Source organism: Hemibagrus wyckioides, linkage group LG04 (assembly GCF_019097595.1).
Source record: "Hemibagrus wyckioides isolate EC202008001 linkage group LG04, SWU_Hwy_1.0, whole genome shotgun sequence".
Classification (NCBI taxonomy): Eukaryota; Metazoa; Chordata; class Actinopteri; order Siluriformes; family Bagridae; genus Hemibagrus; species Hemibagrus wyckioides.
This window is the reverse complement of record NC_080713.1, coordinates 21,299,144-21,319,461: the sequence shown is the minus strand read 5'-3', so window position 1 is coordinate 21,319,461 and position 20,318 is coordinate 21,299,144. Positions and strand designations below refer to the sequence as shown.

The window sequence follows — 20,318 nt, the reverse complement described above, 5'->3', positions numbered from 1 at the left end:
GTCAGTGGCAGTTAAATTTGATGTTCAACATTGAACAGTGTTGTTTAGCTTTGAGTGTGAAATTAGAAGCGGTACTCAAATGTTCAGCTTGCCAAATTTGTCTGCCTGCATCCCTGTTCATTCTGTACACATTACTCTGTCCTGGTGACAGTCTAACAATGGAGCAAAGCTTCAGGATTATTCACCAGCAATCCAGGCCAGAGGCACGTTGTGTAAAGTAATTCTCTGGCATGCATCAATGGAGTAATAGTGTTCTATCCTTTATCTACCATTCAGCTGGCTTGTTGCATGGTAGACAAAATAACCTCTCTGGCTGGCTGGCTTGTTTTTGTGGTTGTTGTAGAAATTGGGTCTCACATTTCTGCTTGCAATGGACAGGGACCTGAATCTCGGCAGGGCGGAAACCTTTTCATTCATTAATCCCTGGATCCGTTATTTCCTGTTCCTCTTTAGCTTCTTATTTTGGGTAAGTAAAGCCTCTCTTCCCTCTAAACACAAGCGACAAATGTGTTTTTTTATGTGGCAAATTGTGCAAATGATAAGCATATGTACAAAAGGGAATGTTCCGTCAGAGTTTCTGTGTTCAGCAGCAATGTGTGTGTGTGTACATTTACAATTCGCAGTTCTAACGTGTTAACATTCACAGCCACTGTTGAGATTCCTTAGTTTAGAATTTACATACAATAGCGCTGGCTTTTCTGCATATGAAAAGCATAGATTACAAAGTATCCAGCAAACACTGGTACTATGTGTACCAAAGAAAAGATACAAACAAGACACTCTAAAACAGCCACACTACAACATTATTTTTCACTTCTGGTCCATGCTCTGACTAATGTTTGGGTGCATTAGCAGTACCAGACTGCTGCTTATTTGCTATTACAGACATTCTGTCATTACAAATCCACCACAATATCATACAGTATCATACAGTACTCGATATCATACAGTAGCTGATTGACATTTGGTTAAGCACGTTGGCCAACTGAATGTGACTTCAATGCTGTAATCAAAGCTTGTTTCATGAGCAACTGAGCGTCCATGTGCTTTACTATTGGACTGGAGGAATAACAGCATGGCACACTGCAGAGACCCAGTCACTGAGCTAGCCAGGCCTGCCACCACCAAATCTCCCACGATCTGTTTATTTACTGCAGCCAGGACCCAGGACACTATGCTACAACATAATCCATCAGCCCTTTGTCTCAATCGCACCAGCTTACCGGCTTATTCAGCTACACAACAGTGCTTTAGGACACAAAGGAGAACAAACTCGATTCTAAAAGCAAAACAGCACTGCTGGTGGTTTATGAGCCATCTGTCTCTATCCTTAGTACTCTGAGATCATCTCCATTTCATAGTTTAGAATAAATGATACATATTGAGCACCTCATATGAAAGTTGCATTTTAAAAATCAGTCTGAATTCATCTATTCCCTCTGCTGCAGTCAGATAAATCCCTGTGATTACAGGTCCATAATCTAAAGTTTTGCCTCTGATTCACAGCTAATACATAATGATTAGCTCATTCTCTATTTGACCAAAATACTGCAGCTGTAAAAAAAAAATATATATATATATTATATAATATTATTTTTTTGTATGCTCTTGGAAAATATGTGAAGAATTCTACAATGATGCTCTGTATCACATGCATCATGGTCAGGCAGTTTGACCACCGGTGTGGGAGTTAATAAAGCCTGCCGATCAGAAGTGAAGACTTTTTCAGCTCTAATTGAAACTCCGTACAGTGCTGCTATGAAACCATATAGGAAACAGATCTAAAGCTCAGCTTCTGTTGTGCTCAAAAAAGAGATTAATGGTTGCTTTGCCCAGGAGAGATGAAACCACATCGAACGCTGCAAAGGACTGGAGAGTCACCACTGACATTATAGATTTTTTTAAGGGTTTAAACCTTAGACCTATATTGTGTCCCTTTTTACCCATTTATTTTAACCTATAGATTTCCCATTCACTCATAAAGTCATTATTTGTGTGAAAAAAAAAAAAAAAGACTCTGCATCTGATCAAATCTGTCCTGTTTTAACTGATTCCAATTATTAAGTAGCACTGGTCTGAGTGTATATGTTGGGGTTTTAAAATTGTGCATGCACTTACTGACCAATTTATTAGACAAACCTCTCTTTAGCACTGCTGTTGTCCCAATTTTTCTACTTGGACATCAGTTCGTCACTTCAGCACTTAAGAGATGCTTAAAAGCACTTGATCCAGCATCACATACAAACCATGTCAGTGTCACTGCTGTGCTCAGAATGAGCTGATATGCTAAATTAATATCTGGAAATGAAAGAATATTGGTTGTGGTGTTGATGCCAAAAAATAAAATGCATTTTAACTGTAACTTGACCTATACTTTATAGTTAAGAATACTTTTTGTACTATTAATAGTATTTTACTACACCTACTACTATTAATATGCCTAAAATACTAATTATTCCTACTACCACTATTACTCTACTAATGTTGGACAGATTTAGACAATTTCTTCTAAAACTACAACAACTAAATCTACTACCTACTATTTGATCTTCTGACTACTTCTATACTTACTACTACTATAATTACTGCTACGGAAAAAGTAATACTTCTACTGCTATAACAACAAATGCTGCTACTCCTTGCACAAATACCATAACTTGCATAGTACCACCACCACTACCACCACACTGTACTAGTATTAAAACTACCATTACTATTACTTCTACTCACCCTACTGTTAAACATATTGAAATTAAGACTATGACAACTGAAATGAATGAGGACATGAAAGAAGACTAAAATTACTACTTAATCTTCTTGACTACTATTGCTACTAATGATACCGAATGTAATACTAGTACAAATGCTATAACTATAACTGGAGCTACTCCTTGAAGAATTACTCTTACTTATACCACTACTATTACTAATAACACTACTCTTACTACTGCTGCTACATCTACCCTGCTGCAATACATATTAAAATGAAAAAAATAAAAGAAAATAAATATTGATAGTTAAAACTATCATCAAAACTAAATAGCTACTACTAAAAACTACTACTCTTTAAATAACAACTAGTATTACTATTTCCATTGCTTACCAACTATTACTACAGCTATAGTTATTAATATCAGTACTCCTTCAACAAGTTATATATTATTCCTATTATTATGAAGCCCAATTACTATTTTCTTTCACACCACACTACACCTATAATGCTAGTATGACTAACTAAACAATGAAAAAGTACAAAATAGACTACTACTAGTAACACACAAATAATATTCATAATATTAACTGATCTGTCACATGTCTTTCAGGTGTTTTCTTTATGTATTGTTGCTATAGGAGTCTATGCTAAAGTTCAGAAAGCAGCAGGTATGACAAACTACATCTGCATTTATTTCTTATGATTGCTTGCTATATTTATGATGTAATCGAAAGCCATTTCAAAACACAATCTACACAAATCATCATACAGCAGCTGGATTTGTGTTTTTCACAGACCCGGTTCGAGACGCATTCCTCATCGATCCAGCCATCATATTAATAATGGTGGGTGTTGTCATGTTTTTCATCACCTACTGTGGATGCATCGGAGCACTGCGAGAAAACATTCACCTCCTTAAAGCAGTGAGAATCTGTTCAAATTGTTGCACAAGGACTTGATTGTATTTGAGATCTTTGCGATTCATGCCTTTCCTCCTCTTCAGTTTTCTTTCAGCCTCACGCTGGTCTTCCTCGCCCAACTGATAATAGCAATCCTGGGTTTCTTTTACTCTGACCAGGTGAGGAAAAGTGTTTTGTGTTTGTTTGCATGATTACTTTTTTTGAAATCCTATATCTTATCATTAGTGTAAACACCAGTCATTCTATCAATATGAAGCTGCCATACAAAGGGCAAGACAAAGTTTGAGCTCAGCCAATTTAATATTTCTGATCGTGAATATACAATCCACTATAGCAAAAGCTGACCCCTCAGTGACGGTGTCAATCTCCATTCTGCCACAATGCTCCCAGGGTTTGCACCACTGAAACACATCAGATGTAGATGGTTTTTACACTCTAACAGAGGACCAACATCCTCCGTGTGAAGGAGCAATCTTAAAAGAAAGTGGAGCAGTCTGGGGGAGGCAAGGTTTCATTACAATGCTAAAGCACGTTAGCACACCCGTCATACCATATTAGACCTGCTGCTAGTTGATCCGAGCATGCCGCATGGACCCACATGCTTCCCCTAGGACATTTGCATACTAACCCAGATAGATGCAGGCAAATCTGCTGACATGTACAGTGTGTATCCTTGTCCTTTCAGACACAGGATGCTCTGAGCAAGCTTGTGAAGAAAGCCATTGTGCATTACCGTGACGACCTGGACCTTCAGAATCTCATGGATTACATCCAACAAGAGGCATGTCTGTAAATATCAGAGACAGATTTTTATGAGCTGTACAGCAAACTGGTGGAAATTGCTTACTTTAAACATTACTAAAGGAACGCAGTATCATACAATACCATATAATTGAGTATAGAACATAACAGATTTTACAGTGCAGAACACATACAGACACACAAACACAAACACACACACAGACACACACACATACACACAAAGACAGCAGATGGAATCAGCAACAAGCACCAGAAGGTAGTGCAGGGTTTAAATGGAGTTACTGGATAGAATTCAGTGTTTGTATAGCAGTGGGAAAGAAAGTGTTTTTAAAACTGGAGTTTTCTTTTGGTTGACAGAAGACAGATGAAAAATATGAAGTATTCTGTGAGTGTGTATGGTTTGTTATTATATCTTGGTGGGAACTATCTGTCTCATACAATTACAGAAATAAAGACATTTGACTATATTCCATTAGGAAGCTTTTCCTCCCCAAAACTGTAGGTGAGGAAGTGGTAGGTCTGTGGTTAAGGTGTTGGACTATTTTGATCAGCAAGTTGTGACTTAAAATCTTCAGACCACCAAGCTGCCACTACTGGGAACCTGAGTAAGGTCCCCAACTGTTCGGTTGTATAAATGCTCTGGATATAAGTGTCTGCCATATGCTTTAATGCATTTTAAAAAACAAAATATTTGTGATCAGAAACAATTTTTTGTTTCGTTCAACGATTATAGATGATTTCTAGACAATGACTGTCACTGATGACCTAAATATAATTTCTACAGTGGCTTATACAGTACATTTCCTTGAGTCATCAGACACATTTTTGATATTTCTGTGTTCCAGTTAAGGTTATTGCTTATGTATGCTTAAAAAAACTTGAATATCTATAAGGATTGTAGTCTCACACTGTGCTTTGAAAGAGCTTGGATGCACCAGCTGACTGCTTTGTTGCTTGCACAACATGCTTTCATTTAGTACTAGAGCTAAACATAATAAACTTAAGCTACATTATATAACCATGTCACCATTCAGAGTGACGGGTCTTTCATGGATGATATAAATTTGCTATAGTACTATTGAAATGACTTCCCCTCGCAGTTCAGATGCTGTGGCTGGAACAACTACACCGACTGGTCTTGGAACATCTACTTTAACTGCAGTCAGAGAAACCCAAGCAAGGAGAAATGTGCAGTTCCTTTCTCCTGCTGCACCCCTGTACCAAGAGAGGTCAGTGCTTCTGTCATGCACCTCGTATGTCAGTCAGCAATTATGGAAATGTAGAAGAGACTTGCTGAGTACAACCAATTACTATCTGCAGTGCAGACAGTTGAGCCTTGGTATTCTGCTCTATGAAGAATGTGTCATAACATATAACGTGCCCCAATATTATTTAGACAATGATAAATCTAACCAATAATAATGCAACCTTCCCTATAATCATGGTGGGCTATTTCTAGAAAATGTTCATGTCAAAGCCTAATGTCAGTGGTGGGGATTATGTATTACTAAAAAGTCAAGGAGCAAATTGAAGAATTTTGACGTTGAGGCATTACTGCCACCTGCTGTTCATATATATATAGAAGTAAAAAATTAAATAAAAAATTAAAAGCAGAGTGGTTAACTGGGGGGAAAAGCACAATATATTCTTTCCACATTGTTTTAGACCGTGATCAACACCATGTGTGGCTTTGGGGTTCAAACTCAAAAGTACTTGGAGGCTGCAGAGTCCATTTACACAGACGGATGTGCAGACAGTGTAGTGACATGGATGGAATCTCATCTGATGTTAGTTGGGACTCTGGCTTTGGGTCTGGCTCTACCACAGGTAGCAAACACAATCATGCCACGAATTCATGATATGTACACTCCACTGTTAATATTGTTTTTGTAAGTATTACACTTAACAGGACACAGGAATTGCTGATGATGAATCCTCCACATCACATTGTCATTAAGGATATATATGTGCATTAATGGATCTCCTCTACAATTATGTTCCTTGAGCAGAAGGAACAAAAGACACAGCCTTGAGTATAAAGCTGAAAATCTCAAATTTAATAAATGGAGGGGAAAAGAGCTCTACTGAGCACATTTGTTGATTCAGTGGCAATACAGAAAACCAGGAGGACATATTGATTTGTGAATGTCTCAATTCACCTATTAAAAAAAAAAGAGAAAGAGCCGTAAAATCGATAAAGCATTGCTTCAAATTACTTGTACTGCACCAAACATTTGCTGTTTCATTTAGGGTATATGGGGAGAATAAATCTAAATAGTTGGCTCTCCCAAACTGCATTGTAATGAGCCACTGTTGTTTATCTCAAAAATTTGTTAAAGACATGCTCCACTGACTGAAAAGAGCTCAGAAACTCCAGAAATGCTGAGGAATTTAAATGTTTTCTTATAATTATATAAGAAATACTGAGTAAAATGAGAAAAAAAAAAAAAAAAGAGACCCTGCTAATCAACTACATTCATATGTATTTTTCAATCTTATTTTTAAGTCTTACTATTTTGTTGAAATTCACCAATCTGTTTGCCTAGTCCTGAACTTGGGAGATCTGAGCTACTCTAATACAGTTTATCCAGCTAATAGATCTTCATGAGCATGTGAATTGGTGGATTGCAGGAGGTGGACAGCCTCAAGGAAATAAGTATTCAAGAATAACCACAGTCTGCACATAATCAATATGTCTTTAAACTCTCCTCTGACCTGGACCTTGTGCTCGGCAGATTGCGGGTATTGTGCTCTCCCAGATGCTCGTTTCTCAGATCCACAATGAGATTAAGTCACTGCTGTAGAGGTCACAGAAGAGAGGACTCTTCACCTGGCTGGGTTATTATAATTCATTAATTTGCATATGTACCTGCTGTATGCAGATTTCTAAACATAAAACTAATGTTGTTTAACATAAGCGCTATATATTGTCTGGATTATTGAAATACATTTCATGACAAATACACTAAACACTTCAAGTCCACTTGTACATTTAAAAACTAATACTGGATGTTAATCATATTCATTTTATATTATTCCTTATCATAATTTTTTTATACACTACCAGTCTATAGTAGCATTTTTGTTTACTTGTCCTCATTTTAAAACACTAGACGGAAATACTTAAAGATTTGAAATATTACCCTCAATCTAAATTGATTGTAAAGAGGCAGAATGACAACAAAATGACAGATTAGGCACTTGTAGCCATCCACACACTTATAAACAATGCTTTTATTAACTGTAAATATTCAGTCTTTTATTTAGAGCCTTATTGGGCTTACCCTCTGAGTGCCCCTGCCTTTAATAAAGCACACATTTAAGCTTCTAATAGGATCCAGGAATGAGCAGTTAATAAGTTCAATAGAGATTTAGATTCTTTATTTAATTGCTGTTCTGTATCATTTTGTTTAGTGTGTGGCCGTAATAGTGATTAAGTAAGGAGTAAAACACGAGACAGGTGTTATTGGAAAATAATAAACTTCAGTGTGGTAATCACACCACTCCATTTTTAGTTATTTTCCAATAACACCACAATGAGGCTTCCTCGTCTTAGACCATAGCAAAATGCCAAGGTTTTAATTAAGGAATAACATCAAACTTCATATTTGTTAATATAGTTACTTTGAATATTGTGGAATGTCCGGGAAACGAGTTCTTCTCATGGTATAACACCAGCCTCTCTCTTTTTTTCTTTAACTCAACATTAAGACAAATAAATGCAGCTTGTCACGGTACCAAGAAACCGGAGACTGGAAAACTGGACACTTCTTTCAAAAATATGAAATAAACGTTTCCTCACAGGAAACTTCACCACATCAATGAATGTATGCTTCTTCTATTCCACTTATGTGCTACATCCACCATAAAACTCCCTGTGCTAGCTGTTACTGTGGAAACGCTAACGTATTAAAACGTGTATTAATATAAACCTGTGGTTTGCCTTGCAGCCAAAACTATTTTCAGAGCTGCTGTTATAGAAATGTAGTCAACACCTTTTGTTCAATTAGAGTGGAAAATTTCGACAGCGCTGTGTCTAATAATATGTCAGGTTGACCGAGTATATTAAGGGGATTTAGCAGTGATTTTGAAGAAAAAATATGTTTGTAGTGGATGTCTTCAGCAGTTAAATGTGTAGAGAGTGGGCTCTTTGGATGAGTCGGTCAGTGAGAGCGGAGTTCATTCTCACTGCATCTCTTTCAACCAGCAGGCACCTGGAAAATTGGATTCAGATAAATAACTGGATGGTGTGCTGTAGAACAGCTCATTACGCTTAAAGCCAGTGTGTGGAAATGATTTTGCAGATAATCAGGTTATGGGCTATGTATCACCTGGCAAATCTCTGATGGTGTTTGTCTTGGGACTTCAATGCAGCATGGATGAGAAGCTGGTTGAAAACATCCCTCTATAAAAAAAAAAGCAAGAGCAATACATGTTAACCAAATTATTGTTTGGTATGGTGCATTAATTGGGGGATACCCAGGTTATGGTGAGACTGACCTGTGCATCACTGCCCCCTATCTGTGCGAAGCGGTATCTTAAAGGTTTAAGCAGCTCCACTGTCTTACTATAGTTTCCTTCATCATATTCCACCATGGCTTGACACATGGGTAACCCAATAGTGCTAGCAAGCTGGTGCTGATGGTTTTCCTCAGGGTTTCTGTGAAGAGATTAGACAAAGCATTAGCCATAGTAAAAAAATAAATAAATAAAATAAAAGACTGGGCATATTCACTGAATTATAATTCGGATCATTTCCAGAGGTAGGTTACTATTCGTCGTTATTCCAAAAAGCAGCAGATAAAAATGTTCGTGAAAGCTTGTGTCGTCTCTTAAATATCCTCCAAAACTGGCTCAAAGTGTACCTTTTAGAAACACTTAGGCAAAAGTCATGCAGAGGACAGGATCATGCAAAACTTTTGCTCCCTGGAGAAATAATACCAGTCTTGAACAGATGCCGCATGATCTTCACCTCATATCACATTATAAAACATGCCATTCTTACAATACACTCTTCCTGAGCCTTGTTTGCTTTCGAAATCTTTATCCACTGAATAAAATCATTAAAGACGCTCAGCATGGAACCAATGTCAGAGTAAAGTTCAGTTTGAGGGCTGTTGCACAACGTGCAGAAACACTCGTAATTCTTACTCTCACATGCACTGGGTTGGTTCTCTAGATAAATCCCGCAAACCTCTACACTTTAAGTGAAAAGCAGCTTACTTTGCCAGCTCTCGCAGGCTCTCCAGTAGTCGCTGTGTGACTCCTGTTTCTTTGCAGCCCAAAGACACCATGAGGAAGTGCAGGTCATTAAAGAGAAGAGTATGGTCCTCAGAGTGGGGCTCAGTCACCTGCAACAGCTCCCGGTAACGCTCTTTCACACTCACGCCTGCAGATGGAGTACACACAAGGCCATGTGACCACATTTCTTCTCAGAACAATAAGTCTTAACAAGCAAGGAGTTTTTGTAGAAATGGGCCATGATCAAACCAACAGCATGTACAGACAGCTCCATAATTATTGGCACCCTTTGTGCAATGTGCAAAATAAAGAAACAAACAAAAAAGACAACTGTAAAATATACATTATTCTCAATGTTTTGGATTTCTCACAGGGCAAATGGAGAACGTCAAATGCAGCTGGGAAAAAAACACAATAGTTTAAAACATGGTGCACAGGACCAACATCAAACTTTTTGGCCATGCACACAATTGCTATGTTTGAAAACAAATATGCATGCATATAAAACAAAACACCTGACAGTCACTGTAAAATACAATATGGTGGTGCATCACTTATGCTTTGGTGTCTTGATTCTGGCTAAGGAGACAGGGCATTTTCGTGATAAGTATGCCACGTTACAGCTCTTACCCATGTCAGATATTCATAATTTTAACCAATTTCACGCAGGGTGCCAATAATTCCTGAGCTGACTCCAAACAGATTCCATAATAACATGCTACATTCACATACTGTTTCCATCAGAGATAGAGGTATTGTAGTATTATAGTGTTCAGATAGTGTCTCACCCTCCATTTTCAGCCTGTAAAGCATTGAACAGGCGTCCACTGTGTCCAGCATGGCCCCTGAGTTAACACATCGACGGGATACCTGAGATGTTCGTGAGAATCATAAATAATAATAATAATAATAATAATAATAATAATAATGCAATGGGCCAGTTTTGTAAGCCGTCATACAGCAGATGGTAAAAAAATGGTAAAATTTACCATTATTTGTGTAGTAAATGCACATCTTGTCAAGACATAAAACAAAAATACATGAAAGAACAAGATGTAAAAAGGGTCATTTATTTTAGTTCCTACCCTTATAATAAAACCCAAGTGCTAATCTTTAAAATTTTAATTTCTCCTAGGCTTTTTTACATTCTGTGTGAAACATACTTTTGCTTTTACCACTCCCTGGACTGCACACGCATACACACAATTCAATACAACATCAGTGCTCTTTCAAGTACATACACATCCGTGAGCAATTTTTATACCACTAACCTGCTCATCATAGATTTTTAATGCTGCTTCATATTCTCCCTGAAGAACAAAAAACACATAATATAGAGCATGAAAATCAATCATTTAAAACTGCATGTACACTGCAAATGAAAAATGTAAAAACTTTAACATGTACATGTATATATATACACACTGACCAGGCATAACATTATGCCCACCTGCCAAATATTGTGTTGGTCCCCCTTTTGCTGCCAAAACAGCCCTGACCCGTCATGCACTGTGCATTCTGACACCTTTCTATCAGAACCAGCATTAACTTCTTCAGCAATCTGAGCAACAATTGAACCAGTTGGGCAAGCCTTCGTTCCCAACATGCATCAATGAGCCTTGGTCACCCATGAGCCTGTCACTGGTTCCTCACTATTCCTTCCTTGGACCACTTTTGATAGACACCGACCATGCTCTGATCCGGTCGTCTAGCCATCACAATTTGGCCCTTGTTAAACTCGCTCAAATCCTTACACTTGCCCATTTTCCTGTTTCTAACACATCAACTTTGAGGACAAAATGTTCACTTGCTGCCTAATATATCCCACCCACTAACAGGTGCCATGATGAGGAGATCATTAGTGTTATTCACTTCACCTGTCAGTGCTCATAATGTTATGCCTGATCAGTGTATAGATAGATAGATAGATAGATAGATAGATAGATAGATAGATAGATAGATAGATAGATAGATAGATAGATAGATAGATAGATAGATAGATAGATAGATAGATAGATAGATAGATAGATAGATAGATAGACATTACATACATATGGAGGAAAAACCAACTGAAATACTGAAATAATAGCTTGACTGAAAACTTACCTTCTCAATGTGATAAAGTGCCCAGTGCCAGTAGTTGTGACACGCCAACATGTCACACACCTTTATAATAAAAGACACAGGAGTTTAATAGAAAGTGGAAATGTCTAACAGATTTTGTAATGTCACAAATCCCAAATAAGTACACAACATTAAATACTGACCACCCAGTCTTTCTCAGTGGATGCCATGAACTTCAGCCCCTTCTCTACTTCTGCCTTCATCTCATGGACATGAGCTACAGAATGGACACACCAGCCATCCTCACGAGTTAAAGCAAGACCCTGGGGATGTGCCAGAGCAATAAAGTAGCTCAGAAATATGCATGCAATAAAACTGGATACATTTATACAATGCAAATAATGTCTTTAGTTCTGTAAATAATCTATACTTAAAAATTACACGATGTAAGATTTTGGAATTGTACCTTCTCATTTAGAAAAGTTTCATGGAAGTAATTATAATATATTTTGCTTTTTAATCTGTGTACATTCTTTTCCAGCTTAAAAAAAGGACAGGAGGACTCAAACAACTTATCCTCACCCAATGTAATGGAAATACAAAAATATGGAAATTCACAAACACATCCCATTATTCACTTCTGGCCATCATGAGTTCTCAACAATTTCTCAACTGGGTGGTGATACAAACTTCACAAGAAGAATAAATTGCATTTCATCTATAATTCAGTAGCTTCCAACCAAATTAGAGAATAAACAAATGCCTTAGCTGTTCAGCAAAAATGAACTAAAACTCCATCATTCCTGATTAGCTTTTCTTATTGTGGAGCATCAGACTCTTACACTAACTCACTCCTGTCTCTTTACACTCTCACGCTCTCTCATGATCCTACCATTCATACTACTTTGTGTGATTATGTACGGCATCTGAGCTGGCATATTACATTTGGTACAAAAGTCCCATCAGTTACGACCTGACACCTAGACACACTGCTGACTACAAGTTTATGACTTTATTACAGGATTGTCAGGGCGACATACAGCCACTCAGGAACATCATATAATACACGATTTTTTCTCTCTCCTCATTACTCATCATATTTTTGTTTACTTAATAAAATATCTTAAAAACTCCATCTTTAATGAAACGTAATAAGATCATACAGCAAATATGTCTAACAGACATAAGATCTATTGAAAAGACACTATATTGCCAAAAGTTTTGGGTCACCCCTCCAAATCATTGAATTGAGGTGTTTTTTTTCAGGAGTTGGGCTTGGCCCCTTAGTTCCAGTGCTTAATGCTTCAGCAAACCAAGACATTTTGGACAATTTCATGCTCCCAACTTTGTGGGAACAGTTTGGGGATGGCCCCTTCCTGCTCCAACATGACTGTACACCAGTGCATAAAGCAAGATCCATAAAGATATAGATGAGTGAGTTTGGTGTGGAGGAACTTGACTGACCTGACCTCAACCTGATGGGTTCCAAAGGTGACATCACCTTTGGGATGAATTACAGCAGAGACTCTAAGCCATTCCAAAACTGGGACGTCCGCCTTTACAAGCACATGAATGCAATATGGAGTCAGCCTGTTCTTAACAACTATAACAGCTTCAACTCTTCTGGGAAGGATTTCCACAAGGTTTAGGTGTGTTAATGGGAATTTTTGACCAAGTGCATTTGTGGGGTCACACACTGATGTTGGACGAGAAGGCCTGGCTCGCAGTCTCCACTCTAATTCATCCCAAAGGTGTTCTATCGGGTTGAGGTCAGGACAGTCAAGTTCCACCACACCAAACTCACTCATCCATGTCTTTATGGACCTTGCTTTGTGCACTGGTGTACAGTCATGTTGGAACAGGAAGGGGTCATCCCCAAACTGTTCTCCCAAAGTTGGGAACATGAAATTGTCCAAAATGTCTTGGTATGCTGAAGTATTGAGAGTTCCTTTCACTGGAACTAAGGGGCCAAGCCCAGCGCCTGAAAGAAAAAGAAGAAGAAAAAAAAAAAAAAAACACCTGAATGACTTGGAGGGGTGTCCCAAAACTTTTGACAATATAGTGTATATTACAAATCTTTTTGCTGAAGAAATAAATCATTACCTCCTTTGCTACTTTCTCAGCTTGGTCATAGAAATGAGTTTCAAGAAGTCCAAATGAATACAGGCCTTTTAAATAGCTAAAGATAAAAAGAAAAAAACACAGGAATGCATTCATTAAGAAACAGAGACTAAAGAAGGCTGGTGGAAAATTAATGGTAAATATGATATTCTACATGGTCAAAAGTATCAGACCCATATATAATCCTAACCCAAAAAGCTTGAAGCATACAGTTGTCTAGAAGGCCTTCGTATGATGTAGCATTAAGTTCCTTTACAGGATCTAGAAAGCACCAAACCTGTTCCAGCACAATAGTGCTCCAGGGCAAAGTGCATAACTACATGATGTACTAAGGTTGGTATAGAAAAACGCATCCTGCGTATCCTGCACAGAAACATCACCCTGACCCTGAGGCCTTCTAGTACGACATCAGTGCCTGATCTCACTAATGCTCTGCAGGCACAAATCCCTACAGCTACACTCCGAAATCTAGGTGAACGCCTCCCTTGAAGTATAAAGACATTTACTCTAGCAAAGCAGAAACTAAATCTATAACGGTATGTTCAACAAGCACATAAGTGTAACTGGTCACGTATCCACATACTTTTTGCATTATAGATTATTTCGCATTTGGAGAGCGTTTAGGATGTGTGCTACCTGTAGAGAGGCATGTGTGGTTTCCAGTGGGGAAGAACCCTAGCCACAGAGTCTCTCATCTGAGTCTGTTCACCCAAATAGAAAAAGCCATCATGGGAAAACTTCAAAGCTAGCATGTCTGTGGGGTGCTCCACCAGAATATCTTCCCAAACATCACAGGCCTTAGCCAAGGCTCTGAAAAACACAACCTCATTTTTGTTAGCCTCTTAAATGTTGCAGCAGGTCTGCAATAAGAAAATCATTAATGTTGTATTTATCATCTCGACAACAGCAGCATTTAAATGCACATCAGAATCAGACTTTTTTCTGCTAATCTGACATGACATGCTTTTTATGTATTGTTTTTCTTTCTTTATTTAATGACTTCTTCATTAATACATAATTAGTACAAAAACAGCCTGTATGCATTTTCTAGCTTCTGTTGTATAGAGACAGTGAACTTTGTTCAACCATATTGGAATTTTTAAGCAGCCAAAAAAACAGAGATGGCCTAAGATTTTGGAGAGCCTAAGGAACTTGTGTATACTTTTTCTTTGATATGTTGCGAGATGTATCTCTGAATGACTGGTAGGTATTAAACTATTCTGCAGATGAAGAAAAAGTTGTTTATAATAAATAATCTCCTAGATCCGGGAATCTGGGAAGTATTGAAATGATCTAGAGTCACCCTTTCGCGAAGAGCTCGATGGCTTTGACGTGCTGTTTTTCTCTGGCTGTGAGCTCCTGGCAGCCTGCAAGATCCACAGTCTTCCTCACGGCGCTGGCCAGCTTTTGGTCTTGCAGCACTGAACTGCCCGTCCCCACCAACTGCAGTCCAGTGCTGATCACATGACCCATCACTGCAGTAAAGTGAGAGTAAAGAGGTAAAACTAGCATGAACATAAAGATAGCATGAGCATAACATAGTAAATTGTAAGCATGACATTCACACATCACCTCTGTTCAAGAGATAAAGTTTTATGTCAGTATACGTATATATGATAAGCACACACTGATTCCCAGCACATACTATAGTCTCCGTTTCACATACCAAAGTCCGGGTCAGCTGCTTGGACCGCTGCCATACATCCTTCTATTCCTCCAAGGGTCTCATCATTACGCCATGTTGTATACTGAACACAGGAAATGACATTAGATAGCTTTTGAGAAGTTGAGCAAGCATAATTTACTGCTTCTTAAACCAGGCTCTAGAGTACTCGTGCGATTCAAATTTCGGTGTTTTCTCAGCAAGAGCCTGTTAACTAGCTGATGGGAGGATGTGAATTTATAGCAGGTTAAAGTCTAAAATATACAAGCCAGTAGAACTCCATTACCCTAAAAGAAGCATTTTATATAACCAAGTGCACAAATGTGCACACTCTTAACACAGTGAAGATAAAACAATATGGTTTTTAGCCATTGTGTTTGTCCTACTTCATTATAGCAAGTAGCAAAAATAGTCAAGTAATGTAGATTATTGCAATAGTTTGTATTGCCCTTTCTGAACTGGATACATTTTCTCTAATTATCTACAATGATCAGCTATAACATTATGAGCACTGAATAACACTGATTATCTCCTCATCATGGCACCTGTTAGTGGGTGGGATATATTAGGCAGCAAGTGAACATTTTGTCCTCAAAGTTGATGTGTTAGAAGCAGGAAAAATGGACAAGCGTAAGGATTTGAGCGAGTTTGACAAGGGCCAAATTGTGATGGCTAGACAAACAGATCAGAGAATCGCCAAAACTGCAGCTCTTGTGGGGTGTTCCCGGTCTGCAGCGATCAGTATCTATCAAAAGTGGTCCAAGGAAGGAAGAGTGGTGAACCAAAGACAGGGTCATGGGCGGCCAAGGCTCATTAATGCATGTGGGGAGTGAAGGCTGGCCCGTGTGATCCGATCCAACAGACGAGCTCCTGTTGCTCAAACTGCTGAAGAAGTTAATGCTGGTTCTGATAGAAAGGTGTCAGAATACACAGTGCATGACAGTTTGTTGTGTTTTGGCAGCAAAAGTGGGACCAACACAATATTAGGCAGTTGGTCATAATGTTATGCTTGATCAATATATATTCCTTCATCCTTTTTTGTATCCTCACACATGATTTTGCTTTACATGTTGACCATCTATATCTATATTTTTTTGGGGGGTACATAAATAGTCAGAGAACTTCAGTTTCTATTTTCCCTGCACAGAAATCACTAATGAAAACTTTTGCACTCAACTCTATCTGAAAACTTGCAACACAGTACACAAAGCTCTCAGAGAAAAACAACGATCCAGACAAAAGTCCTTTGTCAGCTGTTCAAGATAAGTGACATCTTGTAAGTCTTGTGTATTGTGCTGAATTTTCATTAGGCTTTTATTACTGAAGTACACTGCAGTTACTGCTTGGAGAGATCTGAGCTACCTGTGTGAGTATAGCGTCGTAAATTTTGCAGGCTTCGTTACTGCTGGTGGACAGTGGGAGGCCTTCTGCCCGCCAGGCCTGCAAAAATAAATAAAGAAAGAAAGAAAGATCAAAGCAATCCGTAAAATATAGGTAAGATTCATAACCCAGTCAACAAAACATAACAACAGAATTACTTTCCTCAGCACTCTTTCTTCATCTAGCAAAATAAGCAGAATCTACTACTATGCTCTCTTGTACAAATGTACATGAATAATGAATAATGCACTATAGATTAAAAGGGGTACATTTAGTCTCTCTACCCAGAATGGTGAAGAGGCTTTACTCTAAAAGGCAAGTATGGTCCAATTATGTGCCTTATTTACACGATATTGCCAAAAGTTGACACCCCTCCAAATCATTAAATTCAGGTGTTGTTTTTCAGGGGTTGGGCTCGGCCCCTTAGTTCCAGTGAAAGGAACTCTTAATGCTTCAGCATTTCGGACAATTTCATGCTCCCAACTTTGTAGGAACAGTTTGGGGACGACCCCTTCCTGTTCCAACATGACTGCACACCAGTGCATAAAGCAAGGTCCATAAAGACATGGATGAGGGAGTTTGGTGTGGAGGAACTTGACTGGCCTGCACAGAGTCCTGACCTCAACCTGATAGAACACCTTTGGGATGAATTAGAAATTCTAAAACTGGGACGTCTGCCTTTACCTGCACGTGAATGTAATATGGAGTTGGCCCGCCCTTTCCAGCTATAACAGCTTCAACTCTTCTGGGAAGGATTTCCACAAGGTTTATGAGTGTGTTTATGGGAATTTTTGACCAATCCACTAGAAGCACATTTGTGAGGTCAGGCACTGATGTTGGACAAGAAGGCCTGGCTTGCAGTCTCTGCTTTAATTAATCTCAAAGGTGTTCTATCAGGTTGAAGTCGAGACTCTGTGAAGTTCATCCATGTCTTTATGGACCTTGCTTTGTGCACTGGTGTGCAGTCATGTTGGAACAGGAAGGGGTCATCCCCAAACTGTTCCCAGAAAGTTGGGAGCATGAAATTGTCCCAAAACTTTTGCCAATATGTGATACGCAATTAATTAGTAAAGGTACAAAACTGGCAAATAAAAAGTATCGCCTCTTTTTTTTTTTTCAATCATACACTATATTGCCAAAAGTATTCGCTCACCCATCCAAATAATCAGAATCAGGTGTTCCAATCACTTCCATGGCCACAGGTGTATAAAATCAAGCACCTAGGCATGCAGACTGTTTTTACAAACATTTGTGAAAGAATGGGTCGCTCTCAGGAGCTCAGTGAATTCCAGCGTGGAACTGTGATAGGATGCCACCTGTGCAACAAATCCAGTCGTGAAATTTCCTCGCTCCTAAATATTCCACATTCAACTGTCAGCTGTATTATAAGAACGTGGAAGTGTTTGGGAACGACAGCAACTCAGCCACGAAGTGGTAGGCCACGTAAACTGACGGAGCGGGGTCAGCGAATGCTGAGGCGCATAGTGCGAAGAGGTCGCCAACTTTCTGCAGAGTCAATCGCTACAGACCTCCAAACTTCATGTGGCCTTCAGATTAGCTCAAGAACAGTGCGCAGAGAGCTTCATGGAATGGGTTTCCATGGCCAAGCAGCTGCATCCAAGCCATACATCACCAAGTGCAATGCAAAGCGTCGGATGCAGTGGTGTAAAGCACGCCGCCACTGGACTCTAGAGCAGTGGAGACGCGTTCTCTGGAGTGACGAATCGCGTTTCTCCATCTGGCAATCTGATGGACGAGTCTGGGTTTGGCGGTTGCCAGGAGAACGGTACTTGTCTGACTGCATTGTGCCAAGTGTAAAGTTTGGTGGAGGGGGGATTATGGTGTGGGGTTGTTTTTCAGGAGCTGGGCTTGGCCCCTTAGTTCCAGTGAAAGGAACTCTGAATGCTTCAGCATACCAAGACATTTTGGACAATTCCATGCTCCCAACTTTGTGGGAACAGTTTGGAGCTGGCCCCTTCCTCTTCCAACATGACTGTGCACCAGTGACCAAAGCAAGGTCCATAAAGACATGGATGACAGAGTCTGGTGTGGATGAACTTGACTGGCCTGCACAGAGTCCTGACCTCAACCCAATAGAACACCTTTGGGATGAATTAGAGCGGAGACTGAGAGCCAGGCCTTCTCGTCCAACATCAGTGTGTGACCTCACAAATGTGCTTCTGGAAGAATGGTCAAAAATTCCCATAAACACACTCCTAAACCTTGTAGACAGCCTTCCCAGAAGAGTTGAAGCTGTTATAGCTGCAAAGGGTGGACCGACGTCATATTGAACCCTATGGATTAGGAATGGGATGTCACTTAAGTTCATATGCGAGTCAAGGCAGGTGAGCGAATACTTTTGGCAATATAGTGTATAAGATTAAAGCATTATATAACTCTTTTAAAAATGTTTGTAGCTATGTTGGTTAGTGAAGAAGTAAGCAATAACAGCAAGTCTACAGACTAGCAAAAAGCGATAATATTACAGTCTAAACGCACTGTTAATAAAAAAAATGACCCTGTGCAGTGTTCAAGAGCGTCCTGTCACGTTAACGTAAATCTAAAATTACTGAAATTATTGTTTCGGCGAAAAACAAACTTACCGCACAGTCTCTAAAACTAGCTGCAATCATTGCACGAACTGCTTTCTTTTCCCACACGACTGTAAAAGCTGGCAAGCAAAAAAAATGGAACTAAAATCAGCTTAAAGCTGAGACAGCAGTAAAATCAGGACCGGAGTTCTTCTTCTGGTTGCGGTCTTATCATGTTCTTGCTGAGTGTGACGTCACCATTGTAGCACCATATACATTGTATACACGAGGATAATGGTTTTCAAGATATCCTGTAGAAACTTTCTGTTCACTGAGAGAGAGAGAGAGAGAGAGAGAGAGAGAGATTCTTCGGACAACTAACAAACAATTTAGTGACTAACTCAGCAAACACTTGAAAACTCACTCAACTAACTGGATAATAGTTAGTTTAACGTAATAATTTGCAGTGACTGCTTAAATTCGGTTTTGACATCCAGAAAGGCAAAGAAAGGCTGGAATTCCCAAACTGTTTACACCACACGTCTAATCCAGTCATAAAAATAACACTTTTGATTTCGGAAGACATGAAAACTAGAGCTCTCCGAAACACTTCCGCGTTTGCGTCCTACGTCATTTTACCGAGCTGGTGGACTCTGATTCAGACGGATCCTCTAATCTAATCCTCTAATTTTTTATTAAAGCTTGCGATACATAAGTCACTACAAGACTTATATAACACAATTGACCACGACTGACTTACTAACTAAATAAACGTGTGAGTCGTATGTGTGTCGGTTCTTCGCGTTTATCGAAAAGATCCAGTCCAAACTAGTCCGCGCATGCGCAGGAAGAGATTCCACTTTGTTCCACCGTCTTTAAAGAAGAATTGTTATATAAATAACTCGTGGCTCGGATGAGGGGCA

General features: G+C 39.0%; 2 protein-coding genes across 2 annotated transcripts; one reads left to right on the top strand and one right to left on the bottom strand.

Moving 5' to 3' along the window:
- Positions 1-260: 260 nt before the first annotated feature.
- tspan33b (tetraspanin 33b) lies at positions 261-7,234 on the top strand. The gene is made up of 8 exons (XM_058388259.1): positions 261-466; positions 3,324-3,381; positions 3,509-3,636; positions 3,717-3,791; positions 4,319-4,414; positions 5,496-5,624; positions 6,061-6,222; positions 7,131-7,234. The coding sequence occupies exons 1-8, from the start codon at positions 371-373 to the stop codon at positions 7,197-7,199; spliced, it is 813 nt and encodes a 270-aa protein (XP_058244242.1). The 5' UTR covers positions 261-370; the 3' UTR covers positions 7,200-7,234.
- Positions 7,235-7,614: 380 nt separating this feature from the next.
- Positions 7,615-20,255, bottom strand: ttc38 (tetratricopeptide repeat domain 38). Its single transcript, XM_058388258.1, has 15 exons — positions 20,156-20,255; positions 19,468-19,726; positions 16,847-16,924; positions 15,488-15,569; positions 15,125-15,296; positions 14,458-14,631; positions 13,804-13,879; positions 11,904-12,023; positions 11,743-11,802; positions 10,908-10,946; positions 10,425-10,506; positions 9,619-9,784; positions 8,896-9,055; positions 8,727-8,800; positions 7,615-8,609 (listed from the first exon to the last, which is right to left on the bottom strand). Exons 2-15 carry the CDS (start codon positions 19,495-19,497, stop codon positions 8,522-8,524), a joined length of 1,401 nt encoding a protein of 466 aa, XP_058244241.1. The 5' UTR covers positions 19,498-19,726; positions 20,156-20,255; the 3' UTR covers positions 7,615-8,521.
- Positions 20,256-20,318: the final 63 nt, after the last annotated feature.